The sequence below is a fragment of the Ambystoma mexicanum genome, chromosome 13 (genome assembly GCF_040938575.1).
Source record: "Ambystoma mexicanum isolate Mex_15411 chromosome 13, UKY_AmexF1_1, whole genome shotgun sequence".
Classification (NCBI taxonomy): domain Eukaryota; kingdom Metazoa; phylum Chordata; class Amphibia; order Caudata; family Ambystomatidae; genus Ambystoma; species Ambystoma mexicanum.
Window position 1 is genome coordinate 205,852,360 of NC_090938.1, and position 17,864 is coordinate 205,870,223.

The following is a 17,864-nucleotide window of genomic DNA, read 5'->3' on the forward strand; positions in this document are numbered from 1 at the left end:
TGCATTGTGGGACTATGCAGAAGCCAATGGCCTTAGCATTAACCTAGGAAAAACTAAGCTTATGCGCTTTACCAAAAAGAAGATATCACGGGTACAATTAACAGTAGGCCTGGAAAATATTTCATATGTCCCCCACTATCGATATCTGGGGATTGATTTTGAAACTCTTGGAGACTATGCGTTATGCAAACAATCGCGCAACATCAGAGCGGCACAATTGACTGCCCTATTCCATAAGTTCACGGCCCAGCAGGGTGGTTTCACCCTTTGGGGAACACGCCAACTATACCTACAAGCCTTTTCTCCTGCTATAATCTATGGGCTGGAAGCACTTCTGGACATTGAATTAAATTGGCTTCAGGTAATTGAAGGTAAATTCTGGCGTGCGGTTTTAGGCCTCCCCCCATGTATACCGATGGCCATTATCAGACTGGAATTTGGTCTGATCTCACTAAAAGCAACTGTTCTGAAGAAACGGGCCATGATTTATTTAAGGATGACCCGTGATGCAGGGAATGGGCTCCTAACAGCTGTCTACCAAGAAATGGCCAGGGATAAATCATCTTGTGCTACAATACATCAGATGTCCAGATTTTATGCGGAAATAGGTTGGCAAACTCGAGAAGGACCCTATACAGAGGAAGCTTTTAGGGCCCTTAAGAAGCGTATCGAACTCTGGGACTGGTTGGAGAATTTTGAACATCTAAGGAACCTAAAAACCTATAAATTCGTCCAATATAGACTCTATGAATTTAAGAAACCTCAGAGCTATCTGAACATTTGTCCATCTCTCAGGCTTAGACGATTTATTTTATTACTCAGATTAGAGCAATTACCAACGTTCACGAATACTGGGCGCAAGATAGCCACTGAACTGCGCACATGTCGATTATGTAAAAATAAAGACCAGCAGGAAACGGCAAAACATCTCCTAACTGATTGTCCTGAAATGACTATAACAATCTCCATTTTGCTAGGACCGTTTGCCCATGATATTAACTACATCAAAGAAGATCTATTCTGGCATCATTGTGTAAATTCTAACAGTATGCGATTACTGACAGCATGTATACAATCTAGCTAAGTGTGGAAGCAAGATTGGGTATAAAGTTGTAGCATAGCTAATAAGAGTTGCTATAGCTAAGTGGAGACTATTGTGAATTGAAGCAACGAGATTTAAGATTATACAAAATCCTCTCTGATTACTCCTTATATTTTATTAGAAATTTGACTTTAAGAGACTATTAATGTTGAGTGATAGGTTGATTGTGTATATTTCTATAAGAATGTTTTTTTTTATTCTTCTTCTTTTTTCCCTCTTTCTGTTTATTCTCTAAATATTGACATATTTTTATTTGTATTTGTGCAAAGTTTAATAATTAGAACTGTAACACAATAAATATATTATTATTGTTAAGCTGTTTTGCAGATCAGTTAAAACAGATTGAGGTACGCAATAACTCTCTAACTTATTTTTGGATGGCACAAGGCAGACCAAGTTTGGTAAAACCCAATTAAGAATGGCACACTGCTATTCAAGGTAGATAAGACCTAAGGCAGACTTATTTTAGACCAGGATTTATTTACAGCTGGTCAGGGGAAGCAAGACCCAGTTGTTGAACTTATACAAGAAATAGTTGGGTGTAGCCAACCGCATTACTTTTGGGAAGTGGGGGACCCTATTCACAGGTGAGTAAATCAACCTTATATATACTTTTAAGCATGGCAAAACTCATTCAAAGGATAGTAAGAACTTTTGTAACTGCTCATATTTCAGAGGGACAGTTGCCGACCAACTCTTTCACAAGTAAGTAACTATTAAACACTTGTTATACTTTTCTAGGCAGATTCCTTTTCTAATCCAGCGTTTCCCTAGTCTATTGCATGAGTTCTCTCAGAGGCAGAAGAGGGGCCCTAGTGGTCTAGGTGCCAGCTGTAGGCAGGGTGAGATAGGGTTCAGTTGCAGTCGGAGTTCCCGAGGACGTCTCTTCAAAAAAGTAAGTAGTTCACTTTAGAGTTAGTTGGGGGTCAAGGGACTTCAGAGAAGACACCCTAGAGGGATTCCAGTAATGGGCATGGGCTAACTCGATGAGAAGACTACCAATCGCATGAATCGCCCCCAAAGCTTCACAGGAATCTCAAAAGGCTTAAGGTAAGTAATACGCAAGCCAACACAGTACCTCAGCACAGAAGAAGGAGTTTGCAGTAGGACGTCTTTAATATCTAGTATCTGCAGCCAAAAACCCGGTCAATAAATTCCTTGTTGTGAAGACTGAAGACAGGACGCTGGAAGGGAATTTGCAGCAGGGATCAACAGGGATGGCCTCGGCACGGCTTTCTTCGCGACTACGTGGGGCTCTGTGGTTTTGGCACCCTTTTCAGGAGCCAGGAGAAGACTGAATATCTCTGGTTGGATTCTTGTCACTAAGCTGGTCCAGCCCTTGGGGCTCAAACCGTGTCCACTGTCACTGGAGAGCCAGGAGGAGGCCAGCGAAGTTTCAGACTGATTTGTGCACCGCACAATGGCTCGAGGTCCCAGGGTATTGGGCTATTGCAGCCCTGCAAGGTCGCAGCACGACGTGGGATGGCTCAAAATGCAGATCTCCTGGAGTGTAGTGGGTCTCAGCAGGCTGTGGGTCTGGGTCGTTCTTTTCGGGATCCCTGGGACGCTTGGTAAGAAGGGTAACAGCAGGCTTTGGTTACACAGCAGTCTCTCCGGTCGCTGGAAATGGTTACAGCCGTAATTTCTCCAACTTCCTTTTCGGTTTAAGCTCCAGTGTTCGACTTGTCAGCAGCTTCCAGGTTTGGAGTTTTTATCAGGAACTACAGTACAACTTCTGCATTCTCTCGTTTTACAGCAAGGCTCCAATCAGGACAGCCAGCCCCCCCCCCCCCCCCCCCGCACCTCCTCCTGAAAATGTGTTCCTTTCAAGCAAGTTGGAAAACAAAGAGCTGCAGGGTTTTGGACACCACCCTCGCTTCCTGCCGACGCTCTGGAGTCTGGGCGGGGAATCCCGCCCAAGACTAAACTTCCACTGAGGTCATTGCCGCCTGGAATTGGGGGGGGGGGGGGGACCTCAGAAACAGCAAGCAAACAAGAAATGGTGCTAAAGAGCCCACCATTTTAGCAAAACTGTTGCCTTTCTGTGCATTACCGAGGCTGAATTAACAGCCTGGGAGTAAAAAAAGACTAAAAGTCAAAGGTCAAACCACTGCCACCAGCCATTCATGTAAACTCGTAATTGTAACAAAATGTTACCAGTCAAGTAAGAAAGCGGATACATGTATCCCCACCAACACTCCACATAAGGTGGGGTGTGCTAGCTCACTTATTCAAAATGTAAAGGGGATGAGAATCCCTCTTTACAACTTGGGAACAGTAGTTCACCCAAGTATGTGAAAGAGAAATTTACATGGGAGCCCAAAGGTGCACCCATCCCAAGCCCAAAAGTTATAGGAATACTAGAACTCCAACATACACTATGGAGAGACATAAAAAGGTCACCCATTAAAGGGGGGGGGGCAAAGATTCCCACTCACCTAGGAACAAGGTAAAATAGTTACCAAGTCAACAACATGTTTTGTGGTTGACACAGGTCAGGAAGATTTATCACTAATATGAAAAGCTTACCCAACGGAGCCCATGTAAAGCGGGTCCAAGCCAGGAGCTAGAAATGCAGGAATTCCTCTTTCAATAAAACCAGTGTCAAATTAAAGTATGGTAAAAGTATATACGTTTGGGTTGTTTGCAGTATATTATAGGCACCCTGTTTTTTTTATTTTTATACATAAATACAGACCTATTAAAACAGAAAAACAGGTCTGCTGCTTGAATCACCATGCTGTAGTTTATGCCTTTTCGGCCAACATTTTTGTAGTGGGCTTCAGCAGCAGGAACAGGTAGAACCATACGTTTGGTTTTGGTGCGCAAAAAACAAGTTTGGTTTGTTTATTATGTCTGTGGGTATGTGTGTTACTTCTAAATCTACAAATGTTTAAAAGTGTGGGGAACTATCAATTGCAACTTGCTGGTTGTTTTAAAAAATATATATATATGATCAATACAGACAGAAACAGTGCAAAAATAAATACCATACTACCGTGAAACTTTAAGTATAATACAAGCAGGGTACCTGTATTACCTATCGGGGGATGGGGGGGTAATTAGTAACCAAATCCCCTGTAATCCTCTTGCTACCATCTGATACATAAATGCTTTCATGGCAAAGGGCCCTGCAACACTAATCTCTTGTGTTGTCCTAGATTTAATTGGCCAAAGGGAAAGGTAGATCCTTCCCAGCCCAGGCAGTCCTAGAATTTGTCCTCCTTCCGCAGATTGCTCAAAACTGCATTGTTCAAATTAAACCTTGCTTTTTGTCACTCATAGAATAGGCCTTTCCCCTCTCCATTGTCTCTGTTCTGAAGTTTCTGGCTTGTGTGTTTTTGTGCGCCCTAATGCATGCAGCACATTACAAATACATATTTAAAAAAATAGCTAACGGCACTTATGTTAATTTCTGTAAGACTATACCACAGCATGTACAATTGTTATTAAATATACTGCCAAAAAACTTCTTTCAGCCGGGAAGACTGTGCAGAAGGTGTAGAACCAGTCATTCCTAGTCCAGTCCATCGCATTGCAAGATGTGTTGCTCAACAGATAGACCTGAATATTCAAGATGGAGACAAGCCACGAAAAGAAAGCCTTCTCAACTGGAGTCCGCTCAGTGCCGAAAAACTGGAAGAGATTGTGAAGGAGGCCAACCGTTTGGCGGCCCAGCTAGAGAAGTGCACTACGCAGGAAAAGGAGAACTCCAGCAGTCTCCTGCTAAGTGGGAACAGTGTTAGTGATCCGCAGAAACCGCAGAGGAATGCGGCAGCGAAGGTCAGGACAATGAAGGAGGAAAGGAAAACCCCCAAAACTCCACGCAGTCCCAGAAGGGAGACATTTTTTGTGATGAATAGTCCCCTGAAGGACTTGCTGCCCACAGTGGATTTTGTCAGTCTATCCCCATTGGCATCACCTGTTGCCATCATTCCAAAAGAAAGCCCTTTGTCTCCTGACAATGGAGAATCTCCTCTCGGCACTGGATTGAGTTCTAGAACTGTTGGTCGCCCACCACCATCTGGAGGAAAGGGGCAGAAGAATTCCACTCCAAGGCATACACCCACTTCCTCGCCTACCAAGAAGGCTCCTAGCAATAATAAGGTAAGTCTGAAAGTGCATCCTCTAAACACATTTTCTTGTATGTCTCCTCAACATAACGTTAATCTTGTTTGGTGTGATGTAACTGCGCCTTGTATGGGCTGGCTATCTGGTCATTACATCGAAAGCCATACCATCAAATGCATTTGCATCACATTTTTTACATCTAAAGAATTTGCATCAAATGCATGTTTTGTGGGGGGTGAAGGGTGGATTTTTAGGGGTAAAAAACAGTTGTTAGGGGGGACCCCCTTAAAAAAAAAAAAAGAATCAAAAATGCTTTCGATGCACATTAAGGGATTCAATGCAATGACCATAAACCTAATCAAGTTGGCTGCCTCTTGACGCTAAATGGGGACTGCAGTTTCTTGGCAATAACATTGAAAATGTGTAACTTGACTACTTTATGATATGCAGAGTTGTTTTAAAAGAAAGAGTGGAAGCAGTTTTACATTTATTCTATATAACTGGTCCAGAATGGTCTTCCCACATAAAGAGCGAGACCATTAGGGGGCACAGGCATTGTGGCTGATTGAGCACAGAGCTCCCCGAAAGCATGCATAAAAACTTGAAATGGCCATCTCAAGGGCTGGCTGGGGAAAAGGTGAAAATCAATTTTTTCTGTCCTTAGGAAATGTTGGATGTGATGTGGGATTCTGGACCCACAAAGATGAGTATCGAGGGGCCTCTGCCGGGGGGAAGGCACGGCCTGGTGAGGCCCTGAAGAGCACTCGGAAAAAAGCAAGACGGTTGACTGAGAACTCAGACAGCGAAGTGTTGGGGAGAATTTTCATTTCTTCTGCAAATTCGTCTCAACCTGAGACCCACAGCACTTTTGCTGGACTTCTGGGATTGTTTGATTTATTCAGCGGAGTGGGACTTTTACCACTCATTGTTTTTGCTCTGACTTTGGGAATCCTTTTTTACTGCTTCTGTAATTTCTTTTTACTTTAATGGAGTCGGGCTTTTCTCCACATATTTTTACAGGCATCTGTAAGTGATTGCTGCAGCACACACCACCCTATTTGTGTACAGTGTTGCTGGGGAATCCCTTGGGCGTCCCTTTTTATTTCTTACTACTTTTCCATGAGCACTACTGTTATCAATGATAGTAGGATACTTGTATCTTAGCTTTCTTTTTGTGGGATCAGAACACACCACCTTATGTGGTGTGCTGAGGGGCTACACCGGCATTCCTTTCCCACTGCTCCTGTAACTTTTTTTATTTACAGTAACTCGCATACCTAAATGGCTGGTGGCAGTGGATACATTTTTCTACCATGTGAGTAAGTTACTCGCAGGGTGTTTCACAGCTGCAGTGCAGCACCCATTGACGACCTTTTCCCGAAGTGGCCCCGGCCGTCTCTTATCGACAATTTTCATTTGTTTGTTCCTTTTGCCATTCCAAGTGGGGGTGGATCCTCTTTGAATTTTGCTTTTGGTGGGATACCTTTTTGTGAAGCCCGCCAACGCTCCGCTGTGTCTGCTGAGGCAGAAAGTGAGGTAGGCGCCTGGAACTTCTCTGGCCTTTGTCTGCGGGTATGCCTGTCTGGAGCCAGTTTGAACTGGGCGGCTAGCTGTCCTCCAAATCCTCCCCCAGGTGATTGACGGGTCCACAGGACTGAATGAAGGGGTTCCTGCTTAAAAGTCAAGGCTTTTGGGACAGAAGATTAAGTCGACCATTGGAACTGAAGCTCTGAAGAAGACACCTTCTCTCCAGGTGTGGTGTCTTTAAATGTCCCGGCACCTGTTAACCTTTTCCAACAATTAGAGCGCAGCGTTTGCTTTCCGGTTCTAGTGATCTTCATTACTCCAGTCCTCATCCTCGTCTAAGTGTTAACAAGGAAAGGAGGAATGTAAATACAGTTGGTGATTGGTCATGACTGGAGGTTCTACACCCACACTACAGTATGTCATAGAGGAATATGGAGGCAAGTGTTTGTTACCAGAGGCTAAAGAAACGGGGAAATGCCTGCCTTGACCTAGCGAGTCTACTTGGTCTTCGCTGTCTTCCTCCATGTGGTCCTCCCACAGATGGCCACCCCAGTGTCAGTTGGGTCGCTTCTGCCTTTCTCTGGCCACATGAGGGGAGATTTCTCTGTGAAGTATTGCTGTCTTTGCTAGATTCGTCGCACTACTTATTTGCTAAGATAAGGGAACTTGCAGAAAAATACAACAATGGGGAGGAGAATGATAGCAAGGTGCGGGACAAAATCCATTATCTGAGGGCTGATCTTCGGGAACAGAATTTAAGCAAAAAGTGCCAGGCAATGAACGTAACAGTATTTTGAAAATGGCACCAGAGGGCACAATTCTAGCAAATAAGTTGACGCCCAAAAGATAAATCCAGGGGTGATATAAATCCTAAATTGGGAGGGGACGTGTTGGAATGCCTCAGTGCTTGGCTAAGTGCTTCATGGAATACTACCAAACGCTATATGCAAGGGAGTTTGGTGAGCATGTAGACGTTCCTTGGGGTAATGATTCAGAAGCTCCATTCTGAAGCGGTGAAACATCTAGATGTGAGATCGCAGTGGAAGAGGTGCAGCAGCAAGTTTGAGAGCCTCTGGGAAAGCCCCGGGAGAGGATAGATGCACCAGAAACGTCTATACCATCAGGAAGCAGGTGAGTGCTACGCAGGGCAAGCCGACCCCAGATGCCCCCCACAAAGTAGTTTCTGTGCCCCCAGGCCCCTGTACACTCTTTGCGTCCCCCTCTCCCCGCTCCTTCCTGGATCTCCCTGCTCCCGCCTCCCATCCTGCCCCCGTCCCCCATTGGCTAACTTGGCCCGTGGTCTCGGGTCTAGCGACCCGCGGTAGCCTCCCTGCTTCCTTTACCATCAGGAAGCGGGTGAGTGCTACGCAGGGCAAGCCGACCCAGATGCCCCCACAAAGTAGTTTCTGTGCCCCCAGGCCCCTGTACCCTCTTTGCGTCCCCCTCTCCCCGCTCCTTCCTGGATCTCCCTGCTCCCGCCTCCCATCCCGCCCCCTGACCCCCATTGGCTAACTTGGCCCGTGGTCTCGGGTCTAGCGACCCGCGGTAGCCTCCCTGCTTCCTTTACCATCAGGAAGCAGGTGAGTGCTACGCAGGGCAAGCCGACCCCAGATGCCCCCCACAAAGTAGTTTCTGTGCCCCCAGGCCCCTGTACCCTCTTTGCGTCCCACTCTCCCCGCTCCTTCCTGGATCTCCCTGCTCCCGCCTCCCATCCCGCCCCCCATCCCCCATTGGCTAACTTGGCCCGTGGTCTCGGGTCTAGCGACCCCGGTAGCCTCCCTGCTTCTTTTACCATCAGGAAGCAGGTGAGTGCTACGCAGGGCAAGCCGACCCCAGATGCCCCCCACAAAGTAGTTTCTGTGCCCCCAGGCCCCTGTACCCTCTTTGCGTCCCCCTCTCTCCGCTCCCTCCCGGCAATTTCCATCCTGGCCCAGGTAAGCGTGTGTGGTTGTGTTGCCCCTGCCCCCCCATGCTACCAATATGGGGCTAGGAGGCCCTTGCTGCCTCCCTTCTGCACGGCAGCTTTCCTCCCTTAGTGCCGCCCCCTTTGTCCTCCCCTGGCCCTGATTCGTCCACCTCCCCTTTATCCCGACTTTCCCAGGGCAGCCCTCTGCCCGGCAGCCCCTGTGGCGAAGGGCCACAAGGCAAAGGGCGGCTCCTACAGAGGCGGCTCCAGGACGTGTCAGCAGGTGTCCGCAGGGGACGCCAAAGAAGCCAACAAACGCCAACAAAAACCGTGAGTGTGGCATGGGTGGGGAGTAGAGCAATCACTCTACTCCAGAAAACCCCCGCCACTCTATCTCACCTACCAATAACAGAGTGCCATAATACTAGCATGTCCACTCTTAGATGGAATTGTGAATGTTAGCATGTGAAAGTTTGCATTTAGAAAGTGCGCCCTACAGCCTCTCTGTGAATTTAGAAATGTGCCCAATAGCTTATCTGTGAAAGTTGCATTTAGAAGTGTGCCCAATTGCCTCTCTGGAAAATTGAATCTAGAAGTGTTCCCAATAGCCTGCCCACTCTAACCTACATTTCAATGGCCCGCAGTATAACGTCAACTAATGATTGCTAGCATACGCCACACTTAGATGGAATCTCTAACAACCTCTCTACGAAATTGAATCTAGAACTGTTCCCAATCGCATTTAGAAGTACGCCGGATAGCCCTCTGAGAAAGATGCGTTAGAATTGTTTGCATTTAGAAGCTGCCCCATATTAGCCTCTCTGTGAAAGTTGAATTTAGAATTGTCCCCACCTGCATTAGAATTGTTCCCACCTGCAGTTGGAAGTTGCGCCGGATAGCTTCTCTGAGAAAGTTGAATTAGAATTGTTCCCTCTTGCATGTAGAAGTGTACCCAACGGCATTTAGAAGTGTACCCAATTGCATTCAGAAGCTGCACCCAATAGCCTCTCTGTGAAAGCTGAATTTAGAACTGTCCCCACTTGCATTTAGAAGTGTAACCAGTTGCACCTGAAAGTTTGCACCCATTAGCCTTTCTGTGAAAGTTGATTTTAGAATTGTTCCCACCTGCATTAGAAGTATACCCAATCTTATTTAGAAGTTACACCCAATAGCCTCTCTGAGAAAGTTGAATTAAGAACTGTTCCCACTCGCAATTAGAACTGTACCCCGCACCCTCTCTGAGAAAGTTGAATTAGAATTGTTCCCTCTTGCAATTAGAAGTGTATCCAACGGCATTTTAAGAGTGTACCCAATTGCATTTAGAAGCTGCACCCAATAGCTTATCTGAAAACTGAATTTACAACTGTTCCCACCTGCATTTAGAAGTGTACCCAGTTACACTTGAAGGTTGCACCCAATAGCCTCTCTGAGAAAGTTGAATTAAGAATTGTTCCTACCTGCATCTAGAACTGTACCTGCACCCTCTCTGTGAAAGTTGAATTCAGAATTGTTGCCACCTGCATTAGAATTATACCAAATCTTAATTAGAAGCTGCGCCCAATTAGCCTCTCTGAGAAAGTTGAATTAAGAACTGTTCCTACCTGCATCTAGAACTGTACCCTGCACCCTCTCTGAGAAAGTTGAATTTAGAATTGTTCCCACCAACATTTAGAAGTGTACCCAATTGCATTTAGAAATTGCACCCAATACCCTCTCTGAGAAAGTTGAATTTAGGACTGTTCCCACCTGCATTTAGAAGTATATCCAACTACAGTTGAAGTTGCGCCCATTAGCCTCTCTGAAAGTTGCTCAACTCAGTAGGATACCCAACTGCATTAAGAAAGTGTACCCAATTGCATTTAGAACCGTACCAAGTTGCACTTAGAAGTATATCCAATTGCTTAGAAGCACCAATTAGTCCTTGACTAGTTGAGCCCAGAAGTGTACCTATAAGTGTGAGTCACTGACCCTAGAACTACAATCAGAAAACCCTCCCAAATCAACCTCACACCAATCATGAGCGCACCAACTCCACCAGTGCCCATCAGAAACCCAAGACCACTCATCTCCTGAACCCCACTGCCGACCCACCAGCACTGCCCGTGCACGCTCCCCCCACTACCACACCCCACCCTGCAATCGCCCACCCCCCGCCTTGCCATCATACCCCTGCCACCTCCCCCCCGACCGCACCCTTTCCCCTCCCTAAAAACTGCGCGCCTAGCCCTAGCGAGAACCAAAGCTGCCTCTGTCTCCCCCTCTGACCCCCCTACCCTCTCTCACACCAATCGCACCAAAGAAAGCGTGCGGACAGGACGAGTGTGCCGACTGGACGAGGGTGTGAACTAGACGATGATAATGACTGGACGAATGTGTGGAGCGGACGAGTATGAGGAACGGACGAATATGTGCAACGGACGATACTTAATATGATTTGGAATGAATGAAACACTTGAAAACATACATCATACCACACCCCACGCTTACTCTCCCCCTTACACCACCACTCATCTAGAACACAGAGATACTATGACACCATTCGGTATAACTGTTCTCATATCTACATTCTCCCGCTTACTCCACATCACTCTAAGTAATCACTGCTGGTTTCACACCCCCCAGCCAGGCGTTCTCCTCAGGCCTAACGCAGCCACACTCGTTCTGGGTAAAACCGACCAGAGCGAACACATACTCCTGACCGCTCAACCACCACACCTACAGCTAAGAAGCAGCTACCACTCGATTTCCGCACCAGCTGCACACATACCTGGTGCGCACACGCACTTTTGGACTCCCTCTACTCTCTCTACTGACCTGAACTTCGGTTCCCAAGGGCGTTCAACCTACCAGCGCCTTCAGACCATACCAATGGTATATAAGGCGCAATATAAATGCAAAATAACAATAACAATAAACTCTTTTGTTGGGTACTATGACTATTTCTTGCTAGGATATTTAATGATTTACTATTGAACGGCGAGCCACCCCATTCTTTCCTTGGGGCCTTAATCACACTGATACTGAAGGAGGGGCAAGACTTTACTGAATGTGCTGCCTGTAGTCCGATCTTGCTGATCAATGTGAGTGCAAAGATTTTTGTGCAGATTTTGACGCCCAAGTCATAACAGCACTTTCGAGCGCTAGTGCACAGTGACCAGGTGGGGTTTGAATAATAGACAAGGAGTAGACATCTTAAAGGAATGGTTCGCCCAAAAGGTTTTATTTCAATAATAGATGGGCAACATAAAAAAAAATATGGGCGTTTTTTTTTTTTTCGAAGTCCCTATGTAAAATTTTGAGCAATTCAAGCTCAAAAATTGAAAAAGCAAGCACATGGGCGCATCCATTTTGTGAAATGGCTGCCCGCCTGTGCTGGCTTTTGCGGCACTAAAGAAGGAAAAGCCAGCCAGCTGTAGTAAACAAAAGCTACCACTGGGTGGCTTTTCCTTCATTGGTGCCGGGACTCGGGAGGACGCGGACCGGAGACTACAGGCAGAAAAGCTGCAGCTGCATCTCGGTAAGTGCTATTTATTTATTTTTTAAAATAAGCACTAGCTGTGTTTTTTTTTTCCTAGGTTTTCCGGGCTGTAGGAGCCAGGAAAACTTAGAAATAAAACCGCAGCTTTAAAAACGTATTTTGAAGCCACCGCAAACATAAATACGTTATTGTGTTTGAAAACGCTGCGGTTTTTCTTTCTAAGTTTCTCAGGCTCTTCCGAGCCTGAGAAACTTAGAAAGAAAAACCGCAGCGTTTTCAAACACAACCGCGTTGTGTTTCTGCCTAAATCTGCTTTCCCATTTGGGGCTTTAGGGCTCCCCACGGGCAGCCCTAGAGCCCCAAATGGGAAATCAGATTTAGGCAGAAACACAGCGGCATGTAAACACAACCGCGTTGTGTTTCTGCCTGCTGAAAGGAAGCGCCCCCAAGTTAGCACGATCCTCCCCGCAATAGGAGACAATAATGGACACTCCCGTAATGGGAATAAGGCCAAGACAGAGTGCGGGTGAGCGTAAGTGGGAGTTTATCCAAAGAATAGGGCATGCAAAGAACTCTGCAACCTCCGAGAGCGCTCTGTCTGACAATAGCAAAGACAGGCGTATTTCTAATACAAAAAACGTCATCAAAACCTACACACTATAGGGGGCACAAGTTAATTGGGATTGGGTGGCGTCGACTAACTATAGGTGTTGCTGCAGCTTGGTTGGTCCGGGTGGGAGGACGTCACTGGTCAGCCTCGTGGTAGGGTTGGGCCTGGCAGGCCGGCTTGAGGTCATCCGGGCGGTGTTGGTATGCTGGGGCAGCCTGTGACAAAGATAAATACCTTTCCTGACTCGTTTGCCCTAGGCCATGCACACTGCAGTTATTCAAGAAACGACATTTAAGTTCATCAATGAATCGCTCAGCAGTTTATCTTATAAAATAAATGCAACACATGAGGAATGCACCTCGTGAGAGGTCTGGTGGTTGTCGGTTGGGGTGAGATTTACCTGTGTCCTATTGACCGGTATTTCAGGTCGAGGGGCTGGGCTCTGGGGCCTGGGCCGAATGATACATGTCTGTCTGCTGCGTTAGAAGTTATTATATAAATGGGTCTCTGTGTCTTGTCCCAGCGTTGGGGGTCGTCTTTGCACGGGGTCATGATTCTTGGGGTGGTCTAGGGGGGTTGTGGGATTTACGAGAGGGTGCTGGTAGATCTGTGGATTCAAACGTGGGTTTATTACTGTGCTGTAAATAACACAGGTGGCGGGCTGTGGCCTTGGGTGCGGTACCGGGGCCTCTGACTCTCTGAAGCGGCTCCAGCTTGGTTGGGGGAGGTGAGGGAGCGCGGCACATGCCTTAGCGTCTTTATCTGGCAGGCTTCGTAGGGTGGGAGGGAGAATGGCCTTGTATATGCAGGGAACGGATACGTGTGGGCAATGTCGTCGGCGGGTGAACCCTCCTCCACCTGGGCCCGGGTGGCATGAGGGGACGCCCACCAAGTCATGGTCCTCACCGGAGACCCAAAGTGATAGCCACGGCAGGCAGAAACACAACGTTGTTGTGTTTGAAAACTCTGCGGTTTTTCTTTGAGTTTCTCAGGCTCCTCCGAGCCGGAGGAGCCTGAGAAACCTAGAAAGAAAAACCGCAGCGTTTTCAAACACAATAACGTTGTATTTATGTTTGCGGTCGCTTCAAAAGCGACCGCAAACATAAATACATCGTTTTTAAAGCTGCGGTTTTATTTCTAAGTTTTCCGGGCTCCTCCAGCCTGGAAAACTTAGAAAAAAAACAGCAGCTAGTGTTTATTTTTATTTAAAAAAATAGCACTTACCGAGATGCAGCTGCAGCTTTTCTGCCTCTAGTCTCCGGTCCCTGTCCTCCGCGTACAGCACCAATGAAGGAAAAGCCACCCAGTGGTAGCTTTTGTTTACTACAGCTGGCTGGCTTTTCCTTCATTAGTGGCGCAAAAGCCAAAGCGAGCAAAGCGGCGGGCATCCATTTCACAAAATGGATGCCCCCATGTGCTATCTTTGAGCTTGAATTGCTCAAAATTTTACATAGGGACTTTGAGAAAAAAAAAACGCCAATCGTTTTTTTTTTATGTTGCCTATCTATTTTTGAAATAAAAATGTTTGGGCGAACCGAAAGACACTAGATCTGATGTCGCTCCCGGCTAACTCGGTTCTTAATACACTAGATGCCGAAAAAGGCCTTTGCTTGAGTCAGCTGGGCCTTTCTGGTAGAGGTCCTACAGACACTTCTGTTTGGCCAAAACTGAATGAATGAATAGGGGCGCTGTATGGAGTTTTGGTTAATGGCATCCGGTCTGAGGAGAGATTCCACTGAGGATAGGGACTTGTCTGGGATGCCCCTATCCCTGCTGTTTTTTATGCTCCCGATGCAGCCACTGGTCCCTAGACTAAGACACAATGATGAAATCTCGGGTATTCGAGTAGGAGACCAGGAATACAAGCTAGCACTGATAGCAGGCAATAGTCTGTTATGTGCTACAAAACGAAAAATACAATAGCCCACATTCTGGAAGACCTACGTACAGTACTTTGGGTTTAAAGTATATATGAAAGCCCTAGTCTTGCTATTGGGGTAAATTTCAACGGAGATCAAAAAGTGAATTGTTGAAAGGTTTTATAACGGATGAGCACAGAATGATTTGGTATCAATCTGTCTTGAAATCCGAGGACAAACATCCAGGTTATGGGCTGGGGTGAAAGCGGATCTGAACACATGGGCTAATCTGACTTTTTCCTACAATGGACTGCGTGAATGTAATTAAGATGAATGTTCTTCCCAAGGTCCTTTTTATCTCTTTCAGATTATAAAATGATACCTACGTCTATCCCAAGGGAGTTCTTAAAAATATGAAGACCTGATGACGTTTCTTTATTTAATGTGGTGTTGCTCAGAAGAACTTTTCACATATTGCATATTATAGAGGATAAAGAGATGCATATACATGATTACATTAATTAAATTAGTCCATAATCCTTATATTCACAAATGCAATTCCCTAACAATTATCATTATTCTAAAATCCACAATATCAAAAATTGGCAAGATCAGTAGTAAATGTGAAACTTGTATTTTAATCCTGCTCTTATTTTGAGCAATAATTGTACCTATTTAAGAATGCTTTTATTATTAATCAATTTAGGAGACTCATTAATCCATATTTGATAACGTGCAATTGGTTATTAGTGCAGTTTGGACAATAACCCCAAAAGGAGGGATCCTTAATAGTCAAGCAGATGTACAAATGGGCCTAGATAACACATATATACAGCACCCATTTCACAGCATTCAGAGAGGACGTGTCTAGCTGTTTCCAGAATATGCTGCTTTAAACAAATACTGCTGCTGCTCTTGACAGGTAATGGATTCAACACTGGCCCCTGCACAGTCAGTAATTTTAGACTGTTTATTCTCATCAAGAGTATGAATGGAAGGACATTGTAGCAGATACGGTTGGGTCTTTTTAAATTGGTATGCCATATCTGCCACCTGAGTATAGGATTTCGGTGAGGTAAAATGGTCAAAATTGCGGCACCAATCCCGTTTACTTATATTCATTTTTTTAAAAAAATTTAAATGTGTACTTTGTAAAATTTTAAATTCCCATCGGGTCGCCATTCTATGGACTGAACCAATTTATTAATGGCCTTAACATAGGGTGCTTTGCTTCCACTCAATTTCATATATTGTCCTAGAGCGAGCAATAGGGGACATCTTGGATTTGCCATGGCCTTAACCTTTTCTCAACCGAACAGTGGCCTCCGTGGGGATAAGCCCCAGCACGAGTTGAGGTATCTCCATGGGGATATACTGCGGGAGACCCATTATGGTTTTCTAGAATTGGCCCTCCACTGTTTGTTGCCATGCCAAATCCTCCATAGACATACTCTATAATCCATATAAAACGGCAAGGCAAAAACATTGTTTAAATAGGCGAATGGTACCTTCCAACGCATAGCCCCCCAATTTATCTGGTAAAATTTGCTATTAAAGCGATTAATTGCATCGCCTTATTGCACCTGACCCTAATATTGTCAGAAAATCCTTGTAGAGTTCTGATTTCTATTCCCAGGTATTTATAGTAAGTTGTATACTCCATCACTATATCAGAAATCACCAGTTTTAGCCTAGATCTCTTCCCATCGGAGAACAGCATAATCTGTGTTTTCCCGCAATTGATAATTTAAGGTTTCTCGTCTGTGTATCTCCAAAGTTCCCTGGCAGATCTTGATAATCCAGGGAATGTGTGATCCATGACCACATATTCCGCGTACGAGACACCGAACATGAGGTTTATCAATCTTAGGTGGACAGATACAGACAGTACTTAAGTGCTTCAGGAGATCTGTTGGGTACAGCTTAGAAATGAATGGGAGCCAGGACGCAACCCTGCCTAATCCCCTAGTTGTGCAGTGTCCGTCAAGGCTCCACCTCCCTCCAGTCTCACATGAACGTATTTCTGTACAGCATCTTCAAAAAGTGCAATATGTCCAAAGGACAGCCATATTTCTATAGTTTGTACCACAACCTGGTCCTATCTATTGAGTCAAAGGCTGCTCTAAAGTCTATAAATGGAGCATGTAACTCTGGACTGTTATTTTTCTCAATCTTTCATTTAGTAGGTCCATTTACCTAAGGTTGTGTGTTGTTGCTAACCCAGCCTGAAAGTTGGTTTGAAATGTATCTAATAATTGGTTGGAATCCACCCATTTTTGTAGTCTATCCAACAAGGATGTAAGTAGTTTGCCAGTTGTATCAAGCATAGACGAACTGAAGCGGCCAACAGGTCATCACAATTCTCACGTTTCTACTCCCACTACACCCTGCCGCCGCCCCCCCATACCCCCTTGACGTCCTCCTTTTCAGATCCGCCAGAGCGCCTGTGGACTACTGCAATAGCCTACTAGCTAATACCTCTAAATCTAACATTGCAGTTTTGCAGGTAGCTCAAAATAACGCAGTGAGGGCAGTTTGAGGTCTCGCGAGAAGAGACTGTGTCACTAAGGCTTGTAGGTCTATGCATTGGCTCCCTGTTAAACAACGTATTACAATTTATTAACTTTGGGCGGCTAAGGCTCCTGGCTAGTTGATCAAAAGGATTCTGTATGTTCCCTCTAGCCGCAGCATTCGTTCCAACTGCTCCAGTAAACTGTTTCAGCCACACTATAAGCTGGAGAGTTTTGGCGGCAGAAGTTTCGACGTTGCTCCAAGGCTGTGGAATGCTATTGCTAGGGAACTTTGAAACTGTTCAGCCCTCACCCACTTTAAGAAATCTTTGAAGACTTTTTTGTTTAATACCAATGATTAGTGTTGGTCCTGCCCGAGTCCTGGCCTGTCCTCCTCGTGGTCTGACCTTCAGATATTCTTGGGACCCTTGGCTTGGTTCTTAATAAGACTTTCCACTGTGATTACCTTGTGTCTCGTTCGGGCTCCCCTGACGTGACCTTTGTTCCCCCCTGCGCACTGAGGCCTGCAGGCAATGTTACGCTTTATAAAACATAATAATATTAACAAGTAAGCTCATTGGCCCTCACCGACTCGTTACCATTCCGACAATGCCCTTCCACCGCAGTGCAGTCATTATTCTAATTGACGCAATGGAAAGAGAAAAAGGACTAAATCTAGTCCCTTCTCGTTCCATTGTGGCCATTTTCTTTGTTTACTTTTTTGCCGCTTTTGAATGGCTGCCATGGAAAGGTAGAACAGAGTACGTATCCCGTTCCATGGCACCATTGTCGGTTTTTTAT

The 17,864-nt window shown here is 45.6% G+C and overlaps 1 protein-coding gene across 3 annotated transcripts in view; it reads left to right on the forward strand.

Moving 5' to 3' along the window:
* The window catches only part of LOC138521091 (mucin-17-like), a 217,079-nt gene that overhangs the window by 57,258 nt on the left and 141,957 nt on the right, over positions 1 to 17,864 (forward strand). For all 3 annotated transcript variants that reach the window (XM_069633654.1, XM_069633656.1, XM_069633655.1), the window contains exon 4: positions 4,582 to 5,209. In XM_069633654.1, the coding sequence (XP_069489755.1) occupies positions 4,582 to 5,209 (628 nt within the window). The remainder of the gene's footprint in view (positions 1 to 4,581; positions 5,210 to 17,864) is intronic.